The sequence below is a fragment of the Microcaecilia unicolor genome, chromosome 9, assembly GCF_901765095.1.
Source record: "Microcaecilia unicolor chromosome 9, aMicUni1.1, whole genome shotgun sequence".
Lineage (NCBI taxonomy): Eukaryota > Metazoa > Chordata > Amphibia > Gymnophiona > Siphonopidae > Microcaecilia > Microcaecilia unicolor.
Genome location: NC_044039.1, coordinates 90,277,315 through 90,290,697, shown reverse-complemented (window position 1 = coordinate 90,290,697; position 13,383 = coordinate 90,277,315). Strand labels below are relative to the sequence as shown.

At 41.2% G+C, this 13,383-nt stretch overlaps 1 protein-coding gene across 2 annotated transcripts in view; it reads right to left on the bottom strand.

Annotated features, from left to right (window-relative positions):
* RECQL (RecQ like helicase) overlaps positions 1-13,383 on the bottom strand; it is a 101,520-nt gene that overhangs the window by 52,720 nt on the left and 35,417 nt on the right. For both annotated transcript variants that reach the window (XM_030215292.1, XM_030215293.1), the window contains exons 7-11: positions 12,179-12,345; positions 6,052-6,133; positions 4,600-4,748; positions 4,392-4,509; positions 808-946 (exon numbers count right to left, since the gene is read on the bottom strand). In XM_030215292.1, coding sequence (XP_030071152.1) covers positions 808-946; positions 4,392-4,509; positions 4,600-4,748; positions 6,052-6,133; positions 12,179-12,345 — 655 coding nt within the window. The remainder of the gene's footprint in view (positions 1-807; positions 947-4,391; positions 4,510-4,599; positions 4,749-6,051; positions 6,134-12,178; positions 12,346-13,383) is intronic.

Sequence of the window (13,383 nt, the reverse complement as noted above, 5' to 3'; positions counted from 1 at the left end):
CCCCTGCCTTGGGTTGGAGGAGGGAGGTAACCTGCCTCCCTCCTCTTCCTTAGATGCTGCAAAATGGCAGCGCCCAGCCCTGCCCAGTGTATCCTGGGATGCGCTGGGCTTCACACCATATAAGGGAGTTTCTCCCTGATATGGTATGAAGCCACCAGGGACTTTTTTTGAAATCCTGAGGAGAGTTAGGGGGGGCTGGAGACCCACCGGATCTCCAGCCCTCCCGAACCTGAGGGGGGGGGGAGATCGTCTGTCGGACCTTCAGTCCCCTGTCGCTGGGGGGGGGGGGGTCTTCGGGTTTGCTTTGATGGGGGGAATGGAGGCCTGCTAGCATGCAAATGCATGCTGGACAGGGCTCATCATTTCTCCCCAATGGTCTGCAAACCCTAACTCCAGCTTGGAGCTGGCGTAGGGTTTCCTGCAGCCAGCGACCCAATCTTTGGCACGCTGGTCACTGATCATTGGGGATAAATATATTTAGCCCTGTTTTGCATGCATTTGCATGCTAGTTGCGTTCAGAGCCCTCGAGCACGTTGTTTCACGCTAACAGCCTCTAGCGTCGGCATTTGCTTTTGACCATCCCTATCTACATGATAAGACACCCATTCTATTCCTATGGGCGTCTTATTTAAACTTGTTAAGCGCACCTTAGCAAAAGGATCCCTTAATGTGCAGTAAATACAAAACGTTACCACACGTTATTAAAATGGCCCCTTAAATACAGAGGGGAATGTCTCATATAAATGGAAATCTGTGTAGAATGCTTACAAATATAATAGCCTATGAATTAAACATGGATTAACATACCCACTTAAATTCAGGCAGTAGGACACCATTTCATACAGCTTTTTTTGTCCCACATTCTCCATTACTACCATTGAGCTTATTCTGAATATGTCTCCAAAGCCATAATATAAAATGCAGTCAGCTTTCTGGTCATCTCGACCTACAAAAAATAGAAAATAATTTAGACTTCCTAATATTAAATATATTGTAACAGAGAATACTTGTGAATAATAAGGTAAACAATTAAGTTGCTTATCTGTAACAGGCATTCTCCACAGACAGTAGAATAAGAAGCCAAACAACATTATTTAATAGCACCAACACAGAGAAGCTCTTCAATGAATATATGGGATTCCCTGCACGGCATCTCTCAAATCTTATATACAGCATTAAAAGCAGTCAGCTACAAAGGGAAAGCATGTGTGGCTGATTATCCTGCTGTCTACTGAAAACAACCATTACAGAAAAGCAAACTAGTTTGCTCCAAAGGCAAACAAGTAAATGGTCACACAGAGAAACTCCATAGCTAAGGTTTACCTTACAACAAAAGAAACAAATAATCTGCCAACATGTGGTAGAATGTTTTTAGGGCCCCTGAATGTATGTCATTAGCACAGCTGCAGCCCATGATTTCTGTATAAAAAGGGTCTCTTATCTGAGGCAAAAGGTTGCCGTAATGACATTCCATCCAAGGAGCAGACAGCGCTGAAGCTGACAAAATCTGAGGAACATGCTGCCACCTGCTAGAAGTCTACATCAGGTTGTATGTGTGCCATGTACTTCTGTAAAAGTGCTGTGGGCTCAGTGTGACTTTTACTTGGGAGTCTAGTTTAGGGATTTAGGTGCATTTACTCCAAGCTGTTTCTATGATAAGACTTCCTGTATCTTTATTCTTGCCTTCTTTGAATATTATCTTTGCTGCAATTGTAAATAAATGCACACTTTATTCTTAGAATACTTGGTTGTAGAGTTAGTTCTTTCTATTATTTAGAGCATAGTGAGCTTTGACCTAAGGATAAGAGGGAACACATTTGCTCCTGACACTTCGCTTACTAAGGCTGGTATTACTAGAAACCTGTTCCTTTTAGAATTTATGCTAAGTGTCAGGTACCCCAATAACACCCCAAAAAGGGTTGCATCTGTATGTGCCCACAGTGGGAACTGAACACTGTTCCCCTGGGTCTCAGGCCACTGCACTAACCATTAAGCTGCTCCTCCAATCAACATGGAAGCCTTTCAAGGCAGTTTTTTTTTAAATTTATTTATTAGGATTTACCACCTTTTTGAAAGGATTCACTCAAGGCATTGTACAGTAAGAATTACAAACGTCAATTAAAAATATTAAATGGAAAAAATAGAAGTCAGAATAGAACTACATCTAAATACAAAAGAAAAGGGAAGAGAGTTCCATGAGGCAGGTCAAAACTCTACAACCCCATGAATGTTCCCCACAAGGCTGAAAACCAAGCTAGTTACCAAAAGCATCAGTAAAGAGAAGAGTTTTTTGCCACGATTTAAACTTATCAAAAGAGCTTTCTAAACAAAAGGTGTTGAGGGAAGGAATTCTACAGGGAAGGGGCCATCACACTGAAGATATGTTTCCTAACAAAATCAAAACAAATGTGGCAAAATGAAGAAACCACAAAATGATAAAGGGGATGGAACTCCTCTCATACGAGGAAAGGCTCTGAGGTTAGGGCTCTTCAGCTTGGAAAAACGACGGCAGACGGGAGATAAGATTGAGGTCTACAAAATCCTGAGTGATGCATAAGAACATAAGCACCACCATACTGGGAAAAGACCAATGGTCCATCAAGCCCAGCATCCTGTCTCCGAGAAGTGAATCAATTTTTTACTCTTTCAAAAAGTACAAAGACTAGGGGATACTTGAGGAAGTTACATAGAAATACTATCAAAATAAATAGGAGTAAATATTTTTTCGCTCAACAAATAGTTGAGCTCTAGAACTCTTTGCCGGAGGATGTAGTAACAGCAGTTAACCTATCTGGGTTTAAAAAAGGTTTTCACAAACTCTTGGAGGAAAAGTCCATAGTCTGTTGAGACAAAGGGAAGCTGCTGCTTGCCCTGGGATGGGTAGCATGGAATGTTGTTACTACTTGGGTTTCTGCCAGGTACTTGTGAACTGGATTGGCTTTTGTGGGCAACAGGATACTGGGCTAGATAAGACCATTTGGGTCAGACCCAGTATGGCTATTCTTATGTTCATATGAGTGTGATATGGAGAATGCTGGATTAACAGATGTGATAGATATGAGGTGTGTGTGGGGGGGGGGGGGGGGGGGGGGGGGAACCAGATGATGAACTTTGTGTGCTAACACAATATTTTTAATGTGATTCTGTGAGTTACAGGAAGCCATGCTCTTCTGTTAAAATAGGTGTAATGTGATTGAATTTACCTGATTCTGTGAAAAATTGTGGCCGTATTTTTTCACTAAAGGCAACAGATTGGTAGAATGCATACCCTTAAATAGACTATTAAAATAGTCCTTGTTAGTAATGACCAATGAATTTATTAGGACCCGTAAGGCTGATTTGGAGAAAAGATGAACAGAAAAAAAATCATTTAAGTTTGAAGAAGCAATTTTGAATCATTTCAAAAATAATAAACCAAGATCACACCTAATACCCTTCTCGACAACTTTGCTCAAAGGGTGAGACTTTATTTGTTAATTCCATTTGCAAAATCAATTAGGTTACAAGAGGCAAAGAACAGATCTATCCTAGGAAAAGGATCAAAATCTTGGAATTCCTTTCCCTGCAATATAACAGCTTTATCTTCCTACTGGCTGGACAAGTTATGCATTTGCCACCCTCTACAAAATAGCTGTAACTTATGTGTATTTCAGCTGCACAGAGTAGGCAACCAGCTATAAAATCATCCGGAGTAATTTTCAAAGCCATTTGCATGGGCAATTTAGTCACTGAAATGGTCTTGAAATGTTAACCCTATAAATGGGTAAAAGTACAAGTGCAGTACCTTAATTTCACAAGTATTTTTATCTACTATAGGGGGTAGGTGGACTTGGGGACTGGCTAGGGTAGGATTTGAAACTATATATATACTTTTGAATTTTCACAACTATGCATGTATTTCCCTTCCAAACAATTATCTGCATGAATTAGCAGATGTACACATGCACATATATTTTTCCCGGGACAAGTTTCAAAGTGAAAGTATGTACGCTATTTTACTCTGAAAATCCTGCAAAGTTTATGGAGTGAAAAGCAGACATGTACCTTTCAGTAAGTGAGGAAGTTATAAAGTTCTTCCTTATTACAAACAACACATGGTATTCTATCAAATGAGGATGAAAGGTCAAAGACGCAGTTTTCGCTAACCACATGCCTGTTTTAGAAATGGCAGTGACTACAACTGGAATCAACCAATCAAAATAAAGATAATGGTGCAATTTATCTTAACTAGAATTTCCATAATGAAATCAAACATGTATCACATCACATATGTATGTATTTTTTATATCCAATTTATAGACCTGTTATGTATTGTTTATTGCAATGGGGTAGCCATGTGAGCTGCCTTGTTTGCTACATACATAAATTTCAATAAATAGATGTAAATATACCTGCACGTCCACTTTCTTGATAATAATTCTCCATAGATTTGCTCATTGAATGATGGATTACAAACCGAACATTTGGTTTATCAATTCCCATTCCAAATGCAACAGTTGCCACTACCACCTGAAACACATACATCATAAATGCATAAATATTTGTGTGTATGATTTTTTTTAAGTACATACATATTTGTAGAAATACACTATTGTTTACCTGAATTTCATTTGTAGTCCATCTTTTATGAACTTTTGTTTTTTCTTTTGGATCCATATTTGCATGATAAGCACCAGCCAAAATTCCCCTTTTCTGCAAACAAATAGTTATTTGCTCAGAGTCTTTCTGCGAAAAGCAGTAGATGATTCCTGTGCAAAACAAATAAAGACTTTAACTGATTAAAATTAGAGAGACATTTTTAATCCTGAAAAGAACAAGAGATCTTTTCATGGGCCGAAACTTTTAATGTTGTGCGCACAAATAATGAATGTTATTTCAATTATCAAAACTCTAAAATTTTATAATAGGGTAATTTTACTGGGTGCCTGGTCAGCAAAGGCACATAAGCACGTATGTTGCATCTATTTCATGAAGGCAACATATGTGTTTATTTGTCTTTTATGAAAATACCCAAGGGGAAGTAGGTGTCTTTTGTGAAAATACCCAAGGGGAAGTAGGTGTACACATGTATATCTGCTCAGAGGCAGGTGCAATTGTAAGTGTGTATATTTGCCCCTAATGGTGCCTATGCATGTATTTTATAAAATGCATGCCTAAGTGCCAGTTCTGTCCATGGAGCATCTACATATATAAGGGGTAATGTTATTAAGCACTTTCCACAAGGAATGCATGTTTTACACATAGAAAATGGCTGTTCTACACTTCTGCAAGGGTAAACACATATGGCCTAGGAGTCACCAATGGCCCTAGCAACAGGAGAGTTTCTCCTGTGCTAACCATGCAGTTCAGGGGTAGTATGGGCCCTGACAGCAGCATTCATGTATATGCCCCTAGAAATTTTCTAGTTGGGCTAGAGACATCACTAATTGTGGTACTAGCAACGTGATCTAACCAGGTTTTCCTGTCACATGGTGTTTGCTGATCGGTTGGCTGGTCTTTTGTTCTCTCTGTGGATTAACTTGTTTTTATAACCACGTGCATACATAAAGGAATTATTCAAGCCAATCAGCTTCTTCTCAGAGAAAGTTGCTTATGACCCCCGAGGCAGGTGCTTTGGCGCCGAAACATGGACTGTGTCAGGTCCTTGATATGAATATTCTGAATAAACTGTTTTTTGATATTATCTCCCTATTGGTTTGCGCATTTGTCAGCCTCTACTTTTGCTATTTTGCTTGTTACATTTACCAGGACCAAAATGAAATATTTTCAGATGGTGGGTTAGTATTTACATGCATACTATAGAAACTTCATGTCCGTATGAGTAAATTAATCCAGAAAATATTTAAAGATGCCAAAAAGCAGGTGTAAATATGTGCACAGTGTTTTGCGGATATGCACACATATTTTAACTCTGAAAATTCATTCAAGTTAGCACAGAGAAAAACTATACGTGTACTTTTCATACTTTCATTGTCAGGATTATATTATTCTAGATAGTTTTATTTGCATGTAACCTAAACATAGGTTAATACTTCCCACTGTATTGTTTACCTGATTGCCCATTGTATCTGCTACGGATGAGTTTAAGAATATCTTCAATGAATTCCTCAGTGTTGGAAGTTTTTTGTCGAACCTGCATTAACAAGTATTAATATTTAAAGAATAGGACAATCTCATAGCAACCCACTGCCAGTCTAGTACAGTGCTGCTACTCTTACCAGCATAAATACTGCAGCCAAATTACCTTCCACAACCACAAATTGCATCACAAAATCTGCATTAAAGTTAGACAATGAGAAAAATGGTATGGTATTCACTATATAACGTACACAGTAATTCGATAAAGCATTTTCTGTATGGAAAACCCGCTTAATATGCAGAAAGGGGCTTTTAATTGCACACATATGTTTGGAAGGTATCATTTAGAAAGAGGAGGGATTAAGTTGTAATGTATGTAAATATTTTATAATATGCACAAATAATGCATAGAATACAGCACAAATTTGTAAACTACTGGGGCTGGTTCTAGATGCATATTTTATTTTTTTTTAAAAAAAAGCACATATACATTTATACTGCCTTTATAAACTAGGGGGAGGGGTTCTTTTACTAAGACACGGTAAGAAGTGTCCTGTGGTACTGTAGGTGTGTGAATTGAGCATGCACCAGGCCAGTTTTTACAGTGTCTGCAAAAAAGGACTTTTTAATGAGATGGGAAAAGGGCATGCGGTAAAACAAACCACCGCACGTCCAAAACTGGCCTGAGCCCTTAATGCCACCCACTGATCTAGCTGTAAGGGCTCACGTGCAGTGACTGGTTGGTACGCGCCAAGTGCCAATTACCGCCGGTAACAACACGTTTGGGAGGAAATAAATAAATAAATCATCCAGGCGCATGCCAGATCTAAAATTACCACCAAGGGGGCACGGTAGCCTGGCTGTAGTCTGATGTGGTGCACACTGCACACATGTAGCACCTAATGCGTCTTTGTAAAAGGGGCCTCTAAGTGTCTAGCCCATTATATTTCTCTGGGCATCTCGGCGTTTACTGCCAGCTGATTTCTACCACAAGCTATCAATAGAAATCAAACAAAATAAAACATGGAAAAGAAAATAAGATGATACCTTTTTTATTGGACATAACTTAATACATTTCTTGATTAGCTTTCGAAGGTTGCCCTTCTTCGTCAGATCGGAAATAAGCAAATGTGCTAGCTGACAGTGTATATAAGTGAAAAACATTCAAGCATTGCTATGACAGTCTGACAGGGTGGGAGGATGGGGGTGGGTAGGAAGTATGCATGGGGACATCAAAGTATATCATTGGTATTCTAACAGGGTGGGTGTGGACAGGTGAGGGGAGGGTGATCAACAGAGACATACAGCTTTATGGTTTATAATGGGCTAGGAACCCCAGGTCCTTGTTAAGTCCTTTCTGTTGGGTGTTAAAATATTCAATCATTCTGACTTCAAAGGTCTTACGTTCTTGTATGGTTTTAAAGTTACCTTTGAGGATTCTCACTGTGAAGTCACTGGTGCAGTGTCCTGGTCCTGTGAAATGTTGCCCAACAGGCGTGGGAACCCTGCTGGCACCAGCATTGTTTATATGATGTCTATGTAAATTGAATCTTGTCTTAAGCATCTGGCCTGTTTCTCCAATATAGCATCCTTCATTACATTTTTTACACTGAATGATATATACCACATTGGAAGATGAGCAAGTGAAAGATCCCTTTATGTTGAATGTCTTTCCTTTGTGGATGACTTTGGGGTCCTGTGAAATATTTTGGCATAGTTTGCAACTGGATAAATTACAGGGAAGTGTGCCCTTCTGTTCCTTTTCAGTCTGTGAAGGAAGTTTACTTCTGATTAGCTTGTGTTTTAAATTGGGTGGCTGTCGGAAGGCCAGTACTGGTGGGGATGGGAATATCTCTTTCAGTAATTCATCCTCCTGGAGTATAGGTTGTAGATCTCTTATGATTTTCCTCAGTTTTTCCAGCTCTGGATTGTATGTCACTACAAGCGGGATTCTGTCTGTGGATTTTTTCTTTTTGTACTGTAGCAGATTCTCCCTGGGTGTTTTGAGGGCGGAGGCAATATTCTTGGAGATTATTTTGGGGTTGTAGCCCTTCTGTTTGAAGGATTCAGTCAGGGTTTTAAGCTAAAAACACTACCATGGCTCAGTAAAAGACCCAAGTGCCTTTTTGGACTGTTGCCATAGGTGCTCTGTTATATAATTAGCCTCAAAGAGGGATGCTTAGGTTGGAAAGGCACACAGATGCATATGATATGCCCATTTTACAAATGTAACATGTGCACCAATGTGAACATAAGCACATCTATATAAATAAAATCCCCCCCCCCCCTCAGACGTTCTGAAGCTCACTCCATCTGTCCTGAACTCCTGTCCTCCTGGTAGGCTAGGCTATTCGGACTACTCACCCTCAGTCTCAGCCATGCCCATCTGGGTCGTAGGCCACGCCCTATCTGCACATAAAAAGCACCCTCAACGTTCTAAAGCACACTCTGAGGCTTCAACAGTTCGTATGTTCGAAGCTCAGTAACCATTTTTAAGCACACTACATCTCTGCCCCGCCCTGACCTATCAGAGAAGGGAGGAGTGTCACAGCTGCACTGCTCTGACCTATCAAAGGGAACTGAAACAGGAAAAGGGAGGAGCGCCACACCAAATGACGGACCTATCAGAGGTAAGTCAAATAGAAGAAGGGAGGAGCGTCAGAGGCCAAGGGGACAGCCGTATCTACGTCTCATAGGTTTCCTTGCTTTCTTTTCAGTGTATTGCAGCTGCAGCCACTTAGGTAAGTCTAGCAAGCCTGTCAGCTACTGAATACAGAAAGCAAAAGATAGCATGTGGGAACTTGCTCCATTTTGTTCTGTGGAATGCAGTGATTATTATACAAATGGTCTTGCTTTCATTATTTTGGTAGGGGCTGCCTTCATGACTGTCCACAGTCCCCCCAGTCCTGACACCTGACAGGGGGGACAGGGAAGGACACTCACTGTCTCACATACGCACTCGCACACACCAGGGGCGTATCTGAACTGCGGCGGTAGGGGGGGCCAGGGCCAGAGAGGGGGGGCACATTATAGCCCCCCCCCCCCCCCGCCGCCGCCGCCATTGCCGATCCCCCTCCCCCCAGCCGCTGCCATTGCTAACCCTCCCCCTCCGTTGCTCGCCTACCTTCGCTGGCGGGGGACCCCAACCCCCGCCAGCCGAGGTCCGCGTCCTCCTGCCGCTGCCGGCTGCCTTTGGTCCTTTCATTCTTCCATTGAAGCTGGCGCCGACGAAAGTTTCTTTTGAGTCTGACGTCGCTGCACGTTGTACGTGCAGGACGTCAGACTCAGAAATTGTTTCTGAGTCTGACGTCCTGCACGTACAACGTGCAACGTGCAGCGACGTCAGATTCAAAAGAAACTTTTTCGTCGGCGCCAGCTTCAATGGAAGAATGAAAGGACCAAAGGCAGCCGGCAGCGGCAGGAGGACGCGGACCTCGGCTGGCGGGGGTTGGGGTCCCCCGCCAGCGAAGGTAGGCGAGCAACGGAGGGGGAGGGTTGGCAGCGGTAGGGGGGTCCAGGGCGAAATCTGCGGGGGCCCAGGCCCCTGAGGCCCCACGCAGATACGCCCCTGGCACACACTCATTCTCACATACACACACACGCTCTCTCACAGACACACTCACACCCACTCTCTGTTACACACACACACTTGCACATTCTCACTCTCACAGACACTCTCTCAAACATACACACTCCGCGCAAAACCTTGCTAGCGCCCGTTTCATTTCAGCCAGAAACGGGCCTTTTTTACTAGTAAGAACATAAGCATTGCCAAACTGGATCAGACTGAAGGTCCATCAAGCCCAGTATCCTGTTTCCCACAGTGGCCAATCCAGGTCACAACTATCTGGCAAGATCTCTAAAGAGTAAAAACAGATTTTATGCTGCTCCAAGGGATACGCAGTACATTTTCCTAAGTCCATCTTAATAATGGACTATGGACTTTTCTTGTAGGAACTTATCAAAACCAATTTTTAAACCCTACTAAGCTAGATGCTTTTAGCACATTCTCTGGCAATGAATTCCAGAGTTTAATTACACATTGCATGAAGAAATATTTTCTCTGATTTGTTTTAAATTTACTATTTAGTAGCTTCACTGAGTGCCCTCTAGTCCTTTTATTTCTGGAAAGAGTAAACGAGCGATCCACATCTACCTGTTCCATTCCACTCAGTATTTTATAGACCTCTATCATATCTCCACTCAGCCATCTCTTTTCCAAGCTGAAGAGCCCTAGCCTCTAACATTTTTGTCGCCCTTCTCTGTACCTTTTCTAATTCTGCTATATCTTTTTTAAGATGCAGTGACCAAAATTAAAATACAATATTTGACATGCAGTCACACCATGGAACAATACAAGGGCACTACAATAGTTTTGTTCGCCATTCCTTTCTTAATCATTCCTATTTGCATTCTTAGCCGCTGCTGCACTGAGCAGAGAGTTTCAATGACGACACCTAGGTTCTTTTCTGGGCCCTAAGTGGGTGGTGTTAAGATCTCCCCCTGCATGGCCACACGGTAAGTGAAATATTACCACATGGCCTTGCCATTTTTTGGCCTTTTATCCACTGTGGTAAAAAGAGCCGTAGTGTGCAGCAAAAAGTGCCCCCAGCGCTAGCGCAGGGCATTTTTTTAAAATCGCAGCTTGTTAAAAGAACCCCTAAGTTTCTACCTGAGACAACATAAAGTTAAATGGATTGCCCAAGGCCACAAGGAGTGGCAGTGAGATTTGTTTACTGGTGTTTCTCCTCGTTTCTTAATAGTTAAGGAAGTTTTCTGTGCTTTCATGTATTTAATGCATTTTTTTTTATAATTTCCTTTCTGTTTCTGCAGAATTTGATTCAAAACCTTTCAATTCAAAAAAATGAAATCTATGGCAGTCCTGATATAAGAGAAAAGGAAAACAAGCTGCACAAGCTTTAAAGAAAAAATAAGCACTATAGTTGTACAATTTCACAAAAATCAAAAGTAGAGAGGTGTGGTAGCCGTGTTAGTCCACTTTTAAAGGTAATCAATAGAAATAAAACAAAACATAGAAAAGAAAATAAGTTGATATCTTTTTTATTGGACATAACTTAATACATTTCTTGATTAGCTTTCAAAGATTGCCCTTCTTCGTCAGATCGAAAATAAGCAAATGTTGGTAGATGACAGTACTATATATAAGTGAAACATCAAAGCATTTCAGTGACAGTCTAACAGGATGGGGGTGGATAGGTGAGATATGCATGGAGACAGGAGGGTGACAAACAGTGCAATACAACTTTATGGTTTATAATGGGCTAGAAAACCCAGATCTTTGTTAAGTCCTGTCTGGTGGGTGTCAAAATATTTAATCATTCTGACTTCAAAGGTCTTACGTTCCTGTATTGTTTTAAAGTTACTTTTCAGGATTCTTACTATGAAATCACTGGTACAGTGTTCTGATTTTGTAAAGTGCTGCCCCACAAGCGTGGCATCCTGGCTGGCACTGGCATTTTTCATGTGATGTCTATGTAAATTAAATCTTGTCTTTAGCATCTGGCTTATTTCCTTTTCCATGTTTTATTTCTATTGATTACAAAAAAAATCAAAAGAAATCCAGTTGTACAATACTTATCACTTTATAGCCTCTAACATTTGCTGTCTTAAGAATGGTGACTTCAATTTTTAAAGCAAAACAGATTATGCAATTTTGTCATATTTATTGATAAGGTATGAAAGAAACTGAACCCACTGGAAGCTTAACCACTTAATTGTCCTAAAACATATTCAAACAAGAATTTCCCCCTATTTTCTCATACTTTTCCTGTCCTTGCCCTCACTCCAGTCCCCTTTCTCTCCTACCCTCACACTCTCTTTTATTTGGTCTTTGCTTTTGTTGGAATGAATGTTTTTACTTTCCTGTCAAATATTGTAGTTCCTTTTCTTTATTCCTGACATTGTTTTATTTTACTGTAAACTGCCTAGATCTACTGGTTAGTAGTAGTAGTAGAAAGCAGTCAAAATAATGGGTAAGCCTAAACAGCACTTGTCGATTTAAAATATGGTCCACCATGGGCAATAAAATTGTATGATGGATCATTAAAACTACCATTTTGACAATTTTTATGTACTGTACCTCATAAAAAAGATTTGGTCGGTTAAAAGATGCAGTGAATGTGATACACTTCTGAACACACAAGATCTTCTGAGCATCCTGCAGCACATGGCTAGTTGCAGTAGCAGTCAAACCGATCAATGGCACATTGGGAAACTGGCGCTTCAGAATGCCAAGCAATTTATAATCTAAATGAAAAAGAAATGATATCTTGTTGTTTTCATACATCTCTATTAAAAACAAGTAGGGAATGCAGAGTACAAATCGTGGAATTCTTTCTATTCTGCTTCCTGGGATATGCTAGGCGGGGCTTAACTACCATATAAGGGGGTTAAGCCCAGGCGCAATTCTCCCGCAGAACTGGAACAGCTCCCTAATGCTCAGTGTCAACATCGTGCTTAAATTTGCATGTCATTAGCTCTGAACATTAGGGAGCTGTCTTGCAGCGCCTACTAGGCGGTATTTCTTCAGCACTATTCAGAACAGTGCCGGAGTTTTGAGCATCTGGCTGTTAATCAGTTGAACCTATAATTGATGACACCAAGCCGTTCTCACGTTGCTGTCTTCATGATGCTGCAGAAGGAGGGAAAGGGAAATGGGACTTGATATATCGCCTTTCTGAGGTTTTTGCAACTACATTCAAAGCGGTTTACATATATTCAGGTACTTATTTTGTACCGGGGCAATGGAGGGTTAAGTAACTTGCCCAGAGTCACAAGGAGCTGCAGTGGGAATCAAACTCAGTTCCCCAGGATCAAAGTCCACTGGACTAACCACTAGGCTACTCCTCCACTCCAGGGGAGGGAACTTGGGGGTGTGGAGATGGGGCAGTGGTGTGCTGGTAAATTTTTAACAACAGGCTCTCTCCCCAGTCCACCTCTGTGCCCCCCCCCCCCCCCCCCGAAATTGCAGAGCTGGCTATACCCGGGGAGAGAGCCTGGGGGGGGGGGGGGGGGGGGGGGGTAATGCATTACTCTCCCTGGGAAATTTGTTTTTTTTAAATGCTCCAAGGCTCCAATCTAATTCATGTGGAATAAAATGCCATAAATAAGTAAATAAATAGAAACTCTATCCCACCTGATTCCCATAACATGATGTCTGTTTTAGAAGTCCTATACCAGGACAAAAAAAAAAGTCTCTGCACCAATAACAGGATTAGGTGTCCCTATAACCAGCCCCTCCAAATGACACATTGATTATGATTTATAACAAATTACTACTCTACC